Source organism: Brachyistius frenatus, unplaced genomic scaffold, assembly GCF_029030835.1.
Source record: "Brachyistius frenatus isolate BFR_SWC_R1_liver_20210118 unplaced genomic scaffold, ASM2903083v1 Contig_4, whole genome shotgun sequence".
NCBI classification, from domain to species: Eukaryota; Metazoa; Chordata; class Actinopteri; family Embiotocidae; genus Brachyistius; species Brachyistius frenatus.
Window position 1 is genome coordinate 868,887 of NW_027210603.1, and position 17,141 is coordinate 886,027.

At 45.7% G+C, this 17,141-nt stretch overlaps 1 protein-coding gene across 3 annotated transcripts in view; it reads right to left on the reverse strand.

Annotated features, from left to right (window-relative positions):
- Window positions 1-17,141, reverse strand: part of LOC138626528 (zinc finger protein 385A-like) — a 31,292-nt gene that overhangs the window by 2,927 nt on the left and 11,224 nt on the right. For all 3 annotated transcript variants that reach the window (XM_069708227.1, XM_069708243.1, XM_069708237.1), the window contains exons 2-5: window positions 10,012-10,157; window positions 7,235-7,345; window positions 515-695; window positions 16-327 (exon numbers count right to left, since the gene is read on the reverse strand). In XM_069708227.1, the coding sequence (XP_069564328.1) occupies window positions 16-327; window positions 515-695; window positions 7,235-7,345; window positions 10,012-10,157 (750 nt within the window). The remainder of the gene's footprint in view (window positions 1-15; window positions 328-514; window positions 696-7,234; window positions 7,346-10,011; window positions 10,158-17,141) is intronic.

The following is a 17,141-nucleotide window of genomic DNA, read 5'->3' on the forward strand; positions in this document are numbered from 1 at the left end:
CTGCACTGGACCAACCTTTGTTGTGCGCCTCCAGCTGTGAGAGCGAATTAACAGCCACTTTGCACAGAGAGCAGTAGAGGAGCTTCTTGGCTTTCTCTTCCTCCGACTCCCCGGAGGACGGGCTGGGTGCCGGGGACGGGGTGTCGGGGAGACCGGCGGCTGCTGGGTCTGCAGGGGGGGTGCTGAGGGCTGCGGGGGAGGAGGGCAGGGGCGTGCTGAGAGAAGGCAGGAGGGGGCACTCGGTGTCCGCGGAGCTCAGTGTGGGTGTCGGGAGGGGGCTGCGGGTCAAAGGTGACTCTTTGGAGTTGGAACAGGGTTGAAGGTCGTCTGTAAACGGCACAAAGGTTTTTAGGCAGTGAATTATTTGTCTGAAAACCAAACATGAACCAGATCATTAACCCGCCGACGCCCCGGATCATGAAGTGTGTAATTAATGATGTGGTTTTAGCAGCAGCAGCTCTCTGCTCTCAGACTGGGTTTGTGTGTAACGTCGTGTTTCACAGGTGATGCTCACCCTGCTTGTTGTGACTGGGATCGGGCTCGGGGCTGGAGGGCAGGGGGCCGGGCGGGGGGGGCGAAGCAGCAGGAGGAGGGTGCTGCTTGTCGCCATCTTGGAGACGAGTTGTCTTGGACGTCTCGATGCCCTTCACCCTTCGAGCGTGGCGGTTCCCTTTGTAGTGGGCCTCTGCCTGGCTCTGGCAAAACAAGACGCATCACAGGTTCACATGAAATATAGGAGTTGATGTTTCTCTTTTATTTATTATGGTGTCATAAAAGCTCATCAGCTTTATATTTCCTTTTACTCTTATCTTTACGTAAATCAGGGGTCTCCAACCCGAAGCACGTGAACCACCAGGATGCCCTGGTGTATTTGGCAATCAATTTCAGCATTTCTTATTGATTTATTTTTCAACCAGTTTGAGGGAGAACCACGCGCTCCAACGATATACTGGGTTTATACTTCGATGCGTTTCTTTTGGTGATTATGGTGGAGCTCAGCTATGTGAATAAATGTTACTAAACATGAGGAGCTCTCGGAGAATAAAAAACCCTGATCTAAATAGACAAAAGCATTTGGAAGCTAAAAAATATCAGATGTTCATTACTTTCAGAAATTCTCAAATTCATCTGAAATTCCTGGATCAGTGAGAGAAAATGAAAATGTACTGCAAGAATTTACGGGTCTGGGAAGCTCGGATGTCCATGGATCCTACTGGGTGCAGACTTTGCTGAAACTACCCAAAACTCTACTGCAACTACATCTAGAAAAAAACCACCAGACTTCAACATCATCACGTGTAACCATGGACACCGAGCACTGATTGATCCGTCGCCCAGACTGGCTGCGCGAACATTAACGTGAACCGTTTCCAGACTATAATCCAAGAAACCGTAAACTGTGAATAATAGTCTGGTGGAGCTCGGCTGAGAGTGAAGGACTGCAGGGTGAACAGGAAGAACTCAACAATTAAAAATATAACTAATTACCCCTGAAATCTGACATGAATTGCAGCACCGTGTGTTTTCGGTGTGTTACTGTTGAGCTGACGGTTTGCAGCAGGATGTGCTGATGAGGTTGTCAGCGGAGATTAGCCTCCGGAATATTCTCGCGTCCCTTCACCGCTGGTGTAATCACCGAAGTGGCCCGCTGAGCTGATGATGGTTATTGAGTGGTGGGATTATCTAAAACAGGCCGAAGGGCTGCGGGCCGCCCGGCGACCGCTGACAGTCAGCTGCTGAGGGAAAAGTTTGTGTCCGTGAGCACTTAAGAGGATCAGTTCAAAAGTCAGGAACTGAAGCATGAAGACGTTTGAATCATTTCTGTGGGGGGGTCGAGGTTGGTTCTTGTTTTTATCATAAATCAAACTCCATTTTTGATGTTTTAACGTTAACGGCTGGGACTTCTGTGAATTTGTACTCTGCAGTTACACCTTTTATTAGTGCTGGAGTTTTCTCATTCCCCCGCTGGACAATCCATCGATTTAATCCAAACTTCCTCTTTTTGATTACAGATTGTTTACAGCTTCCCCGTTACTGTTTGTCCTCCTGCAGCCATATCAGAGCTGCATTAAGGTACTTCTTACAAACTGAATATGTCCCCCTGCTGCTCCTTCAAATTAAAAGCATTAAACTAGCACAGTTGCTTTTATTGTGAAGCCGTCACAGAAAACTTAGAATACCCAAAAATTCGACAACACTTTCTACGATTTCTACACATGACAATATGCTTATGGTTTTGGCAAAAAAGTTTACTAAATGGAAAATAAAATATTGTTCAGATATGCAACAAAAAAAAACGGCGTTAAGATTTGTGAAAAGATTTTGGTTACACTTACAAATGACTCCACACCCTCACTTTCTGCCTCACTGCTCATTGGCACACTGGATGTAAATCATGAGGTGCAGAACTCCTCAACATGAAAATACTTCCCAGAGTCACAGGACTGTGAAATCAGTGTTACTGTCCAAGTGCAGATAAACATGTTTATGTCACCATCAGATGAAATCAAAGGACAGAGAATGAGGTGTTGGGACACAGATAAAGTTCCTGTAAACTCCTTATGACTATAGTATTACCAGACCGAGTGTGTGAGTGTATGTGCATGCATAAGCAAACATCCTGTGGAATTAGATCTCATTATGTCAATAAGAGGGACCCTCTGAAGGCATGTGACGGGTACATGTTGGGGGGCTCAGAGGCGAAGGGACGGCTGGGACACATCCAGGATGCCTCTGTAAGCCGAGGTATTAACTGCCAATGATAGTCACCCATATAGCCCTCATCCTGATTGGTGATGACAGAAAGGCAGATATAGCTCAGGTTGTGTAACTGTACTCCTCAGGCTGCTGCTCCCCAAAGCGCTGCAATTAGACAAGGAGATGAAGGCCTGCAAGTCCACAAACAAATCACAGCGGAGAGCTCGAAAACGGGAGAAATACCCGACGCTCCGTGTTGCCGTTGTGCGGCGTTTCATTTTTCTATCCCTTCCTGCAAACCAGTTGTTTTATGTCCGCTTGAGCTTTGATACTTTCCCCGTCCTGATGACCTTCAGTGTCAGGTCGGAAGAAATCGATGAAGGTCTGCCACCAATTCAAGCATAGAAAAGCTTTACAGGATCGCAGGAGCAGCGCAGACAGTAGAGTCAGGAGCGATTCAAGTCAACGTAAATAATACAAATAAAATATGATAGAACATAAATGATGTTCTGCATGTTAGGTGAAATAAAGCGCGAGAAGCTACCACTGAGCCTATATATTCAAAGGGAGATTTACTGGAGATCAATTGTGAGGTAGAAATTGGATTTAAGGAGAAAATGAGAGCAAGTGAATGTCTCTAAAATCCCTTTTCTCTCTAAGCAGGATGTGCTTTGATGTTTTATCTGTAAAGCGACACAAAGGCACAGAAAGCTGATAGAGCAGCCAAATCTACTGCACGGAGAATGGGCGGCAGTGACAGGGGGGGGGGGGTGGAGAGGTTGGAGATGGTCTACAGTAAAACCTCCACAGAGGAATGAAGCGGAAACACAAAAACTGATGAGGAAAAAGGGGAAAAGTTGCCAAACAGACGGGAGATAGTAATGAAACACGGTTTGTGTTTGCGCCTGAGGGGAAGGAGAAGCGAGAGGGGTGTCCGGTCCGGTACAGCAGCGGTGACGGTGGTTAATGCAGCACGGTGTGACGTCAGCCTTGCAGCAGAGCCGAGCTGAACACTGGCAGGCTAATCTGTCCTCTGTGGCTTCAAATGAATTGCAGTGTTATAATTACAACATGTGGGAGTCCAGAGCCGTAGCAGTGGGAAGCACCTGCTTCTCAATGACCGCTATCAACCCATCTGCCTGTTTCACTTTGTATTAAAGGACTCCCCTTCCAATGCACCAGACAGAAACATGAAAGACAATGCTGGTATTATTAATATACTTTAATGACCTGCAGAAGACTGAGCGTTTGTCTGCCTTTGAACACGATGAGTGAGCCGGGCAGCGCACTGTAAGCAGAGTATTCCTTCATTATTAAAGAATGTCCACCGTGTGCTTTAAGCTGCCGGTCTCTCGGGTTACTGTGGAAAGTGGCGTGAGAGCTGCAGATGCACGGCCAGTAAAACGGCACCCTTGACGAACAGGTGGCTCGGGATTGAAGATCCGGCCACACAACACGGGCACCAAACAAACCGGAGACGCCCACATGCTCGTTCAGTGAGCTCGCAGGTGTTTGTATGTAAATATGAGCATGCCGACGTAAAGGAAAGCGCTCCCCGCTCATGTCGACCATGTGAGAACATGCGGGTCTGTGCAGGGGAGATATAATTAAGTGGCTCCTCACAGAGGACAAAGCAGCGTTACACAAGTTTCAGATGACTCCCTCCCTGCATGTGTCCTTTACACACCGCTGCATTTAGAGTACGAGTGTTTCACACTTCATCGCTGGAATGCACTCGTCTTTTCAGCCGAGCTCGAGTATCAGGCTTTTGTTTGGTTTCTGCTCGTGTTTAGGTTACAGTGGAAGGCAATAAACGCCAGGATGTTTCCATCTGCAGAAGCTTCTTTAATACGGAGGATATTGATTACAAATGCAACATCTATGTTTATTGATTCAGTCCTTCCAGGAAATCCCAATGAAATTCAAGCATTCTCTTTAATATTTGTGGGAGCTTGCAAAGTTCCCGTGATTTTTCATCAACAGAAACTCTGCTGACAGTATTTTGGCATTAAGTATCTTCTGCAAACAGAACTGACTTTATTAACAGAAATGACTCCTCGTTTACAATCAGCAGGACTCTGCTCTCAGCAAAACAAACTGCACTGGAGAAAATCAGAAGTGACGGGGTTTCTGGGAAATGTGGTCTTCTCCTTAATGAGGAAAACTGTGCGTTAAATTAGGTTTCTACACACTTCCAGCTGTAAGACTGAACTTTGTTTTTGTGCATACAGTCTGTGTTAAATTAATATGAAGTAAACATCATGTAAATCTCTTATTCTGACAGCAGATGTTTTCTTTGTTTCTATATTTCAGTCACAGACGGTCTGTTCTGGAAAGATTCGTCACTTTTACACTCTTTATATCACTTTGAGCCCCGTGATGGTTCTCCAAATTCAATAAATACATTCAAAAAAAGATCAGAACTAAAATAAGTATGCGAGTTGCAGCAGGTTTATTATCACAGAAAGTGATTCTCGGGTAGTTTAAAAAAAAAAAATTGCAATTGTTTTTCCTCTACTCTATTTTTTTATTTCTGCAATTTTACCACAAAAAACAAATTTAAAACTCCAAAAATAACATCACAATTTTTGAGAAAGTCCACCGCAAAATCAAACATGTTTGATCGCAAAGATCACAAAAAAACTCGGCTCAACTTCCGCTCAGTATATTTGTGTCCTCAATTGACTAGAAAGTAGTGAGCTGTTTTCTTGTAGGTTGATTTGAAAGCTATATATATATATATATACATATATATATATATATATTTTTTTTTAATAAATGTAGAGTAGAAGCTTGAACAGAAATGTTGTGGCCCACCAAGACCACACACACACATGAACAGGCCCGGTACCAGACTCCCAACACGTCAATCATGTCATCCAGTAGCTGCGTTTTGGATGCCCACATTATGAGTTATTTGCTTTTGGACTTCAGTTAACACTGCTGCCTCTTTAATCGTTCCTCTTAAGTTTCATCACTGCTGGCCTCTTTTATTTCCGTCGCTCGGCCTCGCGATGGCACGGTGCCGCCTGTCAAGAATGAAATGCAGAAAATGTGCTGGATCAGCGTTAAGGTAGCTTTAAGCACTAGCTGCGGTTCATCCTCCTGCTTCACACTAACCCTCACACGTCCATTAAAACCTCATCCGAGGGCTCTTAAAGACCGTGTTCGTTATACTCGCAGGCTCACCATCAACACCCAAGACATGTTTACAAATCCTGACACCCAACAAAACGTCTGTGCACACAAACTAAAAATACACCAACACATTTTTTAGAGGTTGGCTCGCTGTCCGTCTTCATTATTTTTCCTGATGGGAACTTTTCTGACACAACTTTCCTTCCAAACTGTGATGCTGACGTGTAGAAGTGCACGAAACAGTCAGCCAGACCGTCGCAGTGTAAATGAAGCGAGCAGGGATTTCCACTCTTCTCTCTGGACGAGCTGAAAGTGGAGCTTGTTTTCACTCCAGCTGTGCAGTCAATCACCAACCTGCTGAGTCCAGACGAATAACCTGATCGCTCATGATTTAATGTGTAAAGTGCCGGTACCCCGGCCCCGAGGAATACCAATCACATGTTCTTCAGCTACATGGATTTCCTTAACGTGCTTTAATCGACCCGCTGACCGATCTGTAACGACCTTTTGTATTTGTATAAATATGTTAGTTACTTGTGTAAAGTTGTCTTGCGTAAGTTTGAAATTTTTGTTGAACAAAATGTGTCACTTTCGACTTTTGTTTTCACAGGAGACGTAAGCGGCGGTCTCCTCGGTGACGGGTCTCGTGTTTGATGCATTCTCCTTCAAACGTAATGTTTTTTTACTCTTTATTCTACGTAAACCGACTTCCTACTCTGCTCCTGTCGTAATTACTACGGCCACTAGAGGTCACAAGGAATGTACATATGGGTCATATTCTTGACCTTGAACAGTAGAACTTTAGTAGCACTTAAAATGACACTTACTGATAGCACTTTGTAGTTTGGCTTTCTTGAAGAAATGGTATTTTCTTGATTCTTGTTGTTCTGGTTTTGTACCCTCATGGTTGAAATGCACTTATTGTAAGTCGCTTTGGATAAAAGCGTCAGATAAATGAAATGTAAAAACCTTCTTGCGCAGCCATTTTTTTGAGCCGTGCTTTAGGGGAGGGCTGTCGGGGGAAAACTCAACACAGTGGATGTGTTAATTCTGAACAGGGCTTTTCTTTATGTGACCTCTAACCATCTGTAGAGTCAAGACTGGAGTCACAGATGCTCGCTAGACAGCTGAAGCGAGCATGTTATACTGACGTGTGCAGGTAGCAGATTGAAGAAGAACCATTATTAAAGTGCTTGTAGTGTGTTATTTTACTGCGGTGGACTAGTTTGCAGGTCATTTTAATAGTTGCACTCCAAATATTGAGTGTCACTCATTCTGCAGCTTCATGCAAGCAAAGCTATGCAATTTCTGTTTGAGGTGTGGAGTTTAGCAAGAGTTTAATTAGTCAGAAATGTCCACGAAAGCAAACCTTTGATTTCAGCTGTTTGAGCTTTCATACCTCTGAGTTGAAGCGTATTTGACAGACGTTGCAGGAGATGATTGGCCGCTTCGTCTTCACCAGAGGCGGCCCGAAGGTGTGCGTCATCACCGCCTTCTGGACCGGGTCCATCTGAGGAGACACAACCCAGCGGTCACATCAAAGATTCAGCAACACGGGAGGAATTCAGAGGGCGACGTTTCTCCTGAGCGTCGAGAGGTTCAACGGAGTGATAAGAGAGGAAGGTGCAGGTGACTGACAGGGGGAGCTGCTGAAGGGGGGGGGGGGGGTGGGGGAGAGAAAGCTGTGAGATAAAAAAAAAAGAAAGGGAGTGGAGAAGAGTGAATTGAAGAGGTGATTGATGTGGACAGGAAGGTGTATGTTTTCTCAGCAGCAGCTGGTGCGGCTGTCTGTGCCGGAGTTCTTGGGTGCCGTTCAAACGCTTTAATTCATGCTCGGGTTAGAGGGGCCTAATTACAGACTCCCCATCGCCAAGAATGTCTCCGTCGCAGTGTTCGGCAAAACCTTCCTCTTTTCATATCTTCGTATGACACGACACAAAGATTTATCTGTGTAGGTAGGTAGGTAGGTATATACTTTATTGTATATATTGTGTAGCTTTGATAAGAGATAAAAATGTATTTCGGGTAAGATTCAGTCTTGTGATTTTTTTGCATTATAAATGTAAAAGAATGTGGAAACAGAGTCATGGGGAAACCAAAAGATGAAATATGAAAACCATAGTTATAGAGGTATCTTTCATTTTAAATGCCAAATTAAAAACCTTCGCCTGCGACTTTAAAAATAAACAACTCGGCTTTTCATTTCCAGATCGAGCCCACAAACATGCCACGTCACTCACTTTTACTACCTCCGTTTGTGAGCCGACAACCCACAGTGGACTCGTGTGAGCTCTGTGACCCGCTGGCCGGGTTCAGAAGCCACAGCGCTGGGTGTTGCCCTAATTAAACAGCCAGCAGCACACTGCGGTTTTACTCAGCCTCTCATCTCCTGCTCAGACTGAACGTACGTCGCCAAATGAGAGACTGTTTACACTACGAAGCTGCAGGCACCCGGGGAAATGGTATAATTGGTCTGAAAACCTAAAAACTCCATCGCTGGAAATATTTATAGAGTTTAGCCTAATTTTAGTTTTTTTGCTCGTCTCTCCCGGCTCACCTATCTCTGGTTTTGTGTTTTTCACGTGACGGCCGGTAACGCCTCTAAATCTGTTTGTGCGTTTGTTTCTTTGCTGCATGTCCGACGTCGTTATTATCTTCGTACGGATGTGTGTCTGCGGTAGGTGAAGACGAGAACCTCCGTCTCGCTGTGCTCTCTGTTGCAGATTTCCCTCCTCTCGCATCCATGTGTGCGTTTCGCTGCCTTTCTTTGACCACCTGTTCTCGTCTGTCCCTCCTGTTACGACCTCATTAACCTATCAGTCCTCTCTTTGTCTCCTCTCACACTCCCTCTCCTCTCAAACAAAGGAGCTTTTGTTGCACCGGTAATTGACCCTCTGCCACCCTGTATGTACACACTTCTGTATAGTTCATATTCTTTTTATTATACACAGTTACAGGGCCGCACGATTAATCTTGTTGAATTCGCGATTTGGATTCATGCCTCTACACCATCTCATTTCGAAATTCGTTCGTGACATCATCCGCATCAAAACGAGCGCTCCTGCTCTGCACTTAAACCAATAAGGACGCGTCGTTACACTACGTGATGCAGAGCAGCAGAAACTGGCAGTGAAGAAAATAAACCGAGCGAGAGACGGAAACAAAGAAAAAGAAAATGCACAGAAAAATACTGAAAGGTTGTGTTTGATAAAAGAAGATGAGAGACTAAATTTGATTGTTTTTATGTTCAGTATTGAGGTGAGGTCTGAGAACTGCATGCACCTCGCAGGAAAACTAGCAGACGTTGTAATGAAGTAGCAGTAAACCCGGAGACAGACCTAATAAGAGATCGTTAGATAACTCCTGGAACTGCTCACTCCACAGAAAAGTTGGTCCCCAAACAGGATCATAACTGTGTTTGTAATCGCTTGATTACTGTGATTCTTGTTGCAGTTTGCCCTTCGCGCCGTCCTTTCAGTCTCTGCAGCCTCCAGAGACGAAGCTGAGCGTCATCATCCCGTTTTAAATAACGGTTCACGTGGAGCTGCGGCTGTCCGTCACCAGCCGACACCGTGTTGTAGACTTGTGTCTGCAGACGGAGAGTGATTTGAATTAAAGTGCTGTGACATTAGTGGCCGCACTCAATGTCCTCGATGGAAAAGGATGGATCATAAACTTGGAGGAGGGTCATTTGGTCTGAGCGCATGCAGATGGTGTGTGTGTGTGTGTGTGTGTGTGTGTGTGTGTGTGTGTGTGTGTGCGGGGGGGGGGGGGTGCACGTGCATCCCTGTTTGCCACCATGTTGACCTTCACATGAAACCCAATCTAGAAATGAGAAGGAGCCACAGAAAATGCTGACTGTGGAGAACGCAGCCTGTGTGCCTCTCATACAATTGATTAGCTGTAACTCATTTTATCATAGTAAACCTCTCGCATGGGCATTTTCTCAATTATGCTGAAACCCACTGTGCTGAATGAAAAGCAAACAGCTGTCGGCTTATCATTTTGGATTATACAGTATAAATCGTTTTCGCTTTATCACTCGTTCTCGCTCGTGAGGCAACGCGCCAAAGCCACGGCCGAATACCGACTCTGTCTCCTGTTAGGAGAAACAAAATGATAACAAATCCCAGACGCCGTGTGCAGACACATGACGGTGTGACGGCGAGCGCTCACCGTGTTGAAGTTGTGGAAGAGGCCGATGCCGGCCGGGTGAGGAGGTTCCAGGGGAAACTGGAGGAAGGGCTTCATGTCCAGTGGGGGAGGGATGACGGGCGGGCTCCGGAGGAAGGCAGGGACCGGCCCCGGTCGGTTTACACTTCCTGTGGTGGATGCACAAACGGGGTAATTAGAGATTAATGGAGAAAAAAAAGAAAGAGCAGAATCCCCTATAAATAATACGTCTAATAAAGTGTTGTTGGGGCTGAAGCACAAACTTAAAACTCACACATGATGGAAACAAGAGATGATTGAGAATAAACCTGTTTAAATCCCTCTGATGATTTCTGTAATAAACAGGAAGCTGCGCTCAGCTGGTCTGTTTCTGTCCACAGGTAACCAACACGCACAACAAAACCAGATTCACTAAGATTCTCTAATCTTATATTTTTTTATTTCATCTGAACAACATCTGAAGTGACAGGAAGCTGTAACCCTCCATAGGTCACGCCTTGTTTTTACACTTCTTAACAGATTCAAGAAAGCTTTCATAATGTTAATAAATGAGTGTTGGAGCTGTTTGTAGGCAGATTTAGTTTCCTTTGGACAGAGCCAGGTTTTCTCTTTCCTCTCTTTATGTTCAGCTGAGCTAACTGGCTGCTAGTGATAGCATCATATTTACCATACAGCAGTGAAGGACGTATGTAGGACAGATGTTTGTTTTGTGATTGTTGTTATCAAAAATGTTGATTTATTTGTTATTTTTGTATTTTTTTGCAGTAAATTGAAAAAATCAGGAAAAATTTCAAGTGGAGGGAATTTTTTTTTAATAAAGCCAGTTTAGTTTGGAAAGACTAATTTTGTATTAATATGCCGTAATACTTTGCGCAGAGCTTCTGTTGACGACATCAAAATTGCAAATATTGTGGAGATTGCTTAAATTTGCGTCCATTATTGCGATCGTATGATCAGGATTTCCTCGAGGGACTGATATATGAAGGAGGTATTAATCTTCTAATCTGTCATTCAGCTGTAAACATATTTCCCAGAAGGTGAAAACAGTTTCTTTAACCTCAAGCTCGACATAAAAACACGCATTTGATTTAAAACAGGTTGCATATCACACGTCTTATTTTTTTTCCTTGGAGAAGTCTACGGCTCCCTGTTTTCTAAATCCAGACCTTCATCCTCTGCGTCATTTTGCTGTGCTGAGCCCCCCCCCCCCAACACACACACACCTCCCCTCCCCTCCCCTCGCTCACTTTTCCCTCTGTAGTAGCTCAGCGGTGGTGAATGTCTGCACTTGAGGAGTCTTCTGTGATGGGCAGGAGGGCTAAGCTCCTTAAGCCTCGCAGCTGGGATGCTGCAGATATCCGTCTTTTCTCCATCTCTCTCTCTCTCTCTCTGTCTCTGTCTGTCTGTCTCTCTCTCTATCTCTCTGTCTGTCTCTGTCTCTCTGTCTCTCTCTCTGTCTCTCTCTCTATCCCCATTTCATGGTCCCTTATTCCTCTGTACCTCTCTTCACCCCATCACCGGTACTTCCAGCTGTTTTTGTTCATCATCCTCTTTCTGTTTTCGCTGCTCTCCATTCTACTTGTGTTTCCTGTAGTTATTCTTCTCTCCGGTGTGAAACCAGCAGGGTGCTTCAGGCCCGATCTGGCTACGCACTGAGAATTTGTATAATCTTTTCTCCTGAGATTATATGCAGTCGTCGCTCTTGTATTACTGCCCGCTTTGTGATGACCGCTTAACAGTTTTGTTAAATTTGAAAAGAAAAACTGGTCACTTGTCAGAACGAGGGAAAGAAGCAGCTATTTTGGTTGTGAGCAGAGGAGGCTCCTTTCACTGACGTGAAGAATGTGTTGTCAGGCTGAGAAACAGATGCAGGGGGAAGTCTCCGTCCTCGTGGCAGCTGAAGCTCAGCTGTAGATATTGTCATTGGTGTGTGCATTCTCTTGCATGTGCTGCATCAGGTCGGGGGTGTCCAGACGGAAGGAGAAAGAAATATGATATGAACCTGGAGGTCACAGTTTAAATGTCCTTCGGACATGCCGTGAATCCCTCAGCTCACGTGGCGGCCATTATCGCCTCTCTAATCCAACCGCAGCGAAAAACCTGCAATAATGTTACATCTTAGTTCACACCGGCATACCAACATGGAGGAATGACAGAGCGCTCAACATCAGATGTCGTGAGGGAATGAGCATGAGCAAGATAAAAACAAGTTTATCAGATGATCAGGAAAAATTTGGGTGTAAATTTTATTCCTTTAAAACAAACAAATTAAAGGGGGAGGAAGTTCTGACACAAGCTAACAGCCATTTAATCCGTATTTTAATACGATGCAGAAGTGCCTTCAGCTGCAATACCACCAAGTGCCACTAGAGGTCGTCTCCAAAAAGCCTCCGGCTCCATAGACTCCCATTCAACTTCTCTCATCAAATCCAAAGTGAATAAAATGTGTCCATCAGTTATCTCGGTGTTGTTAGCTAAAGTCACTCCTTCTTCTTAGTTTTCTGGAGGTCCATCTGAAAATAATCCCTCATTCATTAGAAAAGAAGATTCAAGAAGACCTGTTTTTGGGGGCGTGTCTGTTTGATTGACAGGCCTGTGGTGCAGTCAGGTTACAGCTATCGGTGGGCGGGACTTAGTATCGTCATAGTTTCCAATCAGATTGGTCAGATCCACCGCTGGCTCCTCCCCCAGCTCATCCAAATATGGTCACTTCCTTCTGCTTAGTTACTACCAGTCCTCTACGTGGAGCTCTGACGTTGGATGCAACAACAGCAGAACCATTGAAAGACAAACACACCAATCAAAAAGTTCTTTAACTCTGCAGGTGAAGCTGGCACATCATACACCAACTCTGCAGTCTTTTTATAGCGGAGCTCCGAGCAGAAAGTCCGTCCACAGATCAATGACTCGCTTTGCAGTCAGACAAAGTAAGTTTGATGTTACAAACAGCGGCCCTCATCTCACAGATGATAACCGAAGACGCGTTTCTCATCAGTTTTTACCGAAGTCGAGGGTTCCCAGCAAATATCAAACAGTATTTCCGCTTCAAATGCCGATCACGTGTTTGTTTGTTTTAATTGTTTTTTGGACAGAAGAACAGAACATAAATTACACCTGTGTGAAGGATCAGTTCACTGTTCAATCAGAAAAAACCTTCAACCTTCCTGAAATTCATTGTCCATGTACATCTGTTGGCCATCATCTGTTGGTACATCTGTTTCTTGGAAAGTGTAAATAGATGGAAAAGTGTCTTTAACGCAATTAAACGTGCGTCTGACGAAGCGATTAGCGGCTCAACGAAGCCTCAGCTGTGCGGACGGGTTGAGCGTATTCCCGACATGCTTCTGATAAACCCGCTGCTCATTTTACGCTACGTTACGACTTAAAGGTCAAAGCGTGTCTCCTGTAATAAATCTCTGTTTACAGCGCCGACACGTCGAACGTACATAAAGTTGCCGCGCGATGTTTCGGGCGACATATTCTGCAGCATCCCCACAGCTGCTCGGTGCGGCAGCAATCCTCCCCTGACCTACCCTCCTCCTGAGTGATTTACAATGACATCAGATAAGTGAACGCTACGAGTCTTCGACAGCAGCCTCGCGGGGAGGGAGAGCATTGATCGGACACATTCTGAGGAGCGTTAAAGTGTTAAAGAGCTGCCAAACCCCATAAATCCCGGCTCCACCGTCCACAGCTCCTTCTCTCCACTGAAATGAGCAGACAGCGCCGTCATCCCGCTGCACCCCCCCTCCCCCAGTTTTTTTTTTTTTTTTTTTCTAATGCAAATGTTTGGGTGAGAAAAGGATCAATGCCTGTGTAATGGCTTATTGAATTTTTCTGTGGACTGTGTGAGAGAGAGGTAGTTGGACAGAAATGAAGAGACGCAGACGGGAAAAAACAGAAACACAGACAGCCAGAGACAGAATCTCGTCCTTAGATTTCACGAACCCCGTCATGTGCACACTCGGCCGTGCTGTGACTAAGGCCTCTCAAATTGGCAATTCATTTAGCCAATTTAGCTTTAATGATCACAGAGGTAATGTCAATGTCAGTGACGTCGCAGGAACCTCTCTGTATTCCCCGCCCGCCTCCATCTTTGTGCTCCACGACGGGACCGGCAGGGAGGAAGAGGGGGTGCAGGAGGCTGTGTGACACGCTGTCTGCCAGAATGAGGAGTGATGAGCGGCAGAAACACTGCAGGGTCCCACCGGCCAAAAGACAGAAATAATCAGGGAGCGGCAGCCGGCTTTAGTTCCAGGCCCCGGCAGCTCCACGCTGGAGAGGACCGGCTCGGCACGCCGCGCCACATCTGCATCTAAATGGCCTGCTGTGCACAGATGACTCTGAAACGAGCGTCTGCGGTGGATTAGCGAGGCTCCTCCGACGAAAACCCGCCCGCTGTCACTGCAGCAGAGAGAAGCACCTCACCAGAAAAACACTCTCCACCGCATTTCGCTCTGCCTTTCGTTCGTTGTTTTGTGCATGAAGCAATGTGAGAGGGACGTGATCCAACATCTCCTGGCGTGTGACACCGTCAGTACGTCTATGATTCACGACTCCTGTTCGGAGTTTAGTGGCAGGAATGCTGAGCTATTTGCTGCCACATTATAACCAGCCCTCTGCACAAATAAAAGCTCTAAATTATTTGTTGCATCAGCTCTCCCGTGTGTGGCGTAGATGCAATGCAACCGTGGTGGAGACGGGAACCTTTAAGGAACCACGGCGCCAACTTCGCCGTGATTGCAGCGGGAAGACGCCTCTGTCTTGGTGTCGCATGCTGCAACTGTGAAGGACTGAGCATGAAATCCAATTTACTGCAGCTCAGCTTACCCTCAAGTCAAAGGCAGCTATTTCAACCTAAGCAGGGGACGGACGACACTATACACACACACACACACACACACACACACACACACACACACACACACACACACACACACACACACACACACACACACACACACACACACACACACACACGCCTTTGTAGTGTGAGTGAATGATGCTCTGAAAAGAGTAACTTCGAGGCTCAATGCTGATGAATGTTGTGTCGGTGCGGGCTGAGTGACCCGGACGGTGAGGGAAGGAGAACACATTTGATTTCTGTCTGCACTTTGTTTTAATGATAGATGCTTTGCGCCCCAGCGGTCAGGATTAAACCCGACAACTCTCAGAAGTCCTCTTTCACTGCAAATGTGTGCATGTTTTTTTTTTAAAGTTTTTTTTTATGCAGCACTCTTGAGATTAGCTGCTTCTTCTGCCGTTCCACTCTCTCATTTTATGCAGTATTTGTAATTGATGAAGAGTTTTGATTTTCCCTACAGATTTTAATGCTGCTGTCATTAAAATATAATCATTATGCAATGATACAGTAGGACATCGCTTTTGTTTTGGACCAACTAATAATCCCACATTTTGTCCTGAAGAGGTTAAAAAAAAAAAAAAAACCCGCTGATTAGCAAGGGACTGGAAATGACAGGCAAAGAGGAGCTTGGTAAGAAATAATGACAGCGGGTTGAGTGGACCGAGTCGATTGAGCGAGGAAAAGAGGTCTGGACGAGGAGGGGAGATGAGGTGGAAAGAGAAGGAAGGCATTGGGGAGGAGGGGAAAGGGGGGAGGAAGCGGGGATGAGGGGAGATGAGGGGGGAGGGGGAGCCGCATGTTTTGAGGTGAGTCCAAGGTGACCAGAGGAGGTAAAGAGCCCGTTAACCTGCAGGTTAATGTCCAGAACAAAAGGCCAGCTGGTGACTGAAGTCCCTGCAGCCAGACACCAACATGCTCAGCACACGCATGTTCAAAACATCACGGCCGCCTGGTCAAAGTGGAGAAAGCGGTCGAGTCGGTGCGGCTGCGTCGAAGCGTTCACCTTCAGCTGTCACGTGCTAAATGTCGAACACATGAACAGTTTTGTGTTATTTTGCCGGCTTCCTCCTGGACGGACTCCACGTCCTGCTGGAGCCGAGCCGATGTCAGCTCCACTGGGAATCGGTGTGGTGCACCTCCACCTCCACCTCTACCTCCACCACGTCACCCCCACCCCCACCTCCACCTCCACCACGTCACCTCCACCACGTCACCTCCACCCCCACCCCCACCCCCACATCCACCTCCACCTCCACCACGTCACCTCCACCTCCACCTTCACCACGTCACCTCCACCACGTCACCTCCACCTCCACTCGGTCAATATTGATTTTCTACGTACAACGTTTCAGCAAATTTGTCACCTCATGACCTGAGAATATTTCCATGAACATTTCACCCTCGTCCCAGGACGAGTGGATCCATCTGTGTTTTCACTGTTATGTGTTATTAATGTTATTTTTAATGTGCCAGATATTCACATGCTAGCGAGCTTCCCTTCCTCACCAACTGGAGCGCTAGTCATTTCTGTATTTCATTAAAGGCCTTCCTTTTTATACGGCGGCCACATTCATCATGTTTTTGGGTTGTCGTCCGTCCGTCCGTCCGTCCGTTGAAGTCTCCCGACTGTGAGATCTCAGAAGGACCTCGAAGGAATTCCTTCAGATTCGGCTCAAATATTCACTCGGATTTAAAGGTTTGGAAGTCAAAGGTCACTGTGACATCACAACTTTAAGAATTCAGTCCAGATTTTCACACAAATGTCTAATACGATGAAATAGTGAAGTGGTGACAATTTATATCCCAAAGGTCAACGTCACTCTGACATCATGATGTTCTGGCCATCGTTCAGCACCATTAATCAGAAACGTTCAACATTTGATCCGATACTGAATAATAGACACTAATACTCTCTTCAGCAACATCCATATTTGAAGGCTTGTCTGCTGTCATGGCTGCAACTCAATCAGCAAAGTCTTCACTGTGTATAATATGAGTCTAGCATCCATGTAAATGGTTATTCTACTTCCTTTTAATCCTACGTTCCATACATTTAAGAAGTTGAGCCATAAAGCACACATTTCTTTTTCTTAATTTGCAGACTGTCCCTCAAAGAGGAAAATCCAGCATTAGTGGTTTTAGCTAGTGTCCCCGAAATGACTTGTATTTGCATTAAAGTGACAAAAACAGGCCATAAAAATGATGATAGGACGAACAGAAGGTGACATTGTTATAGAGCAACGAAGCCCCCATATGGAGTCTGACTTGT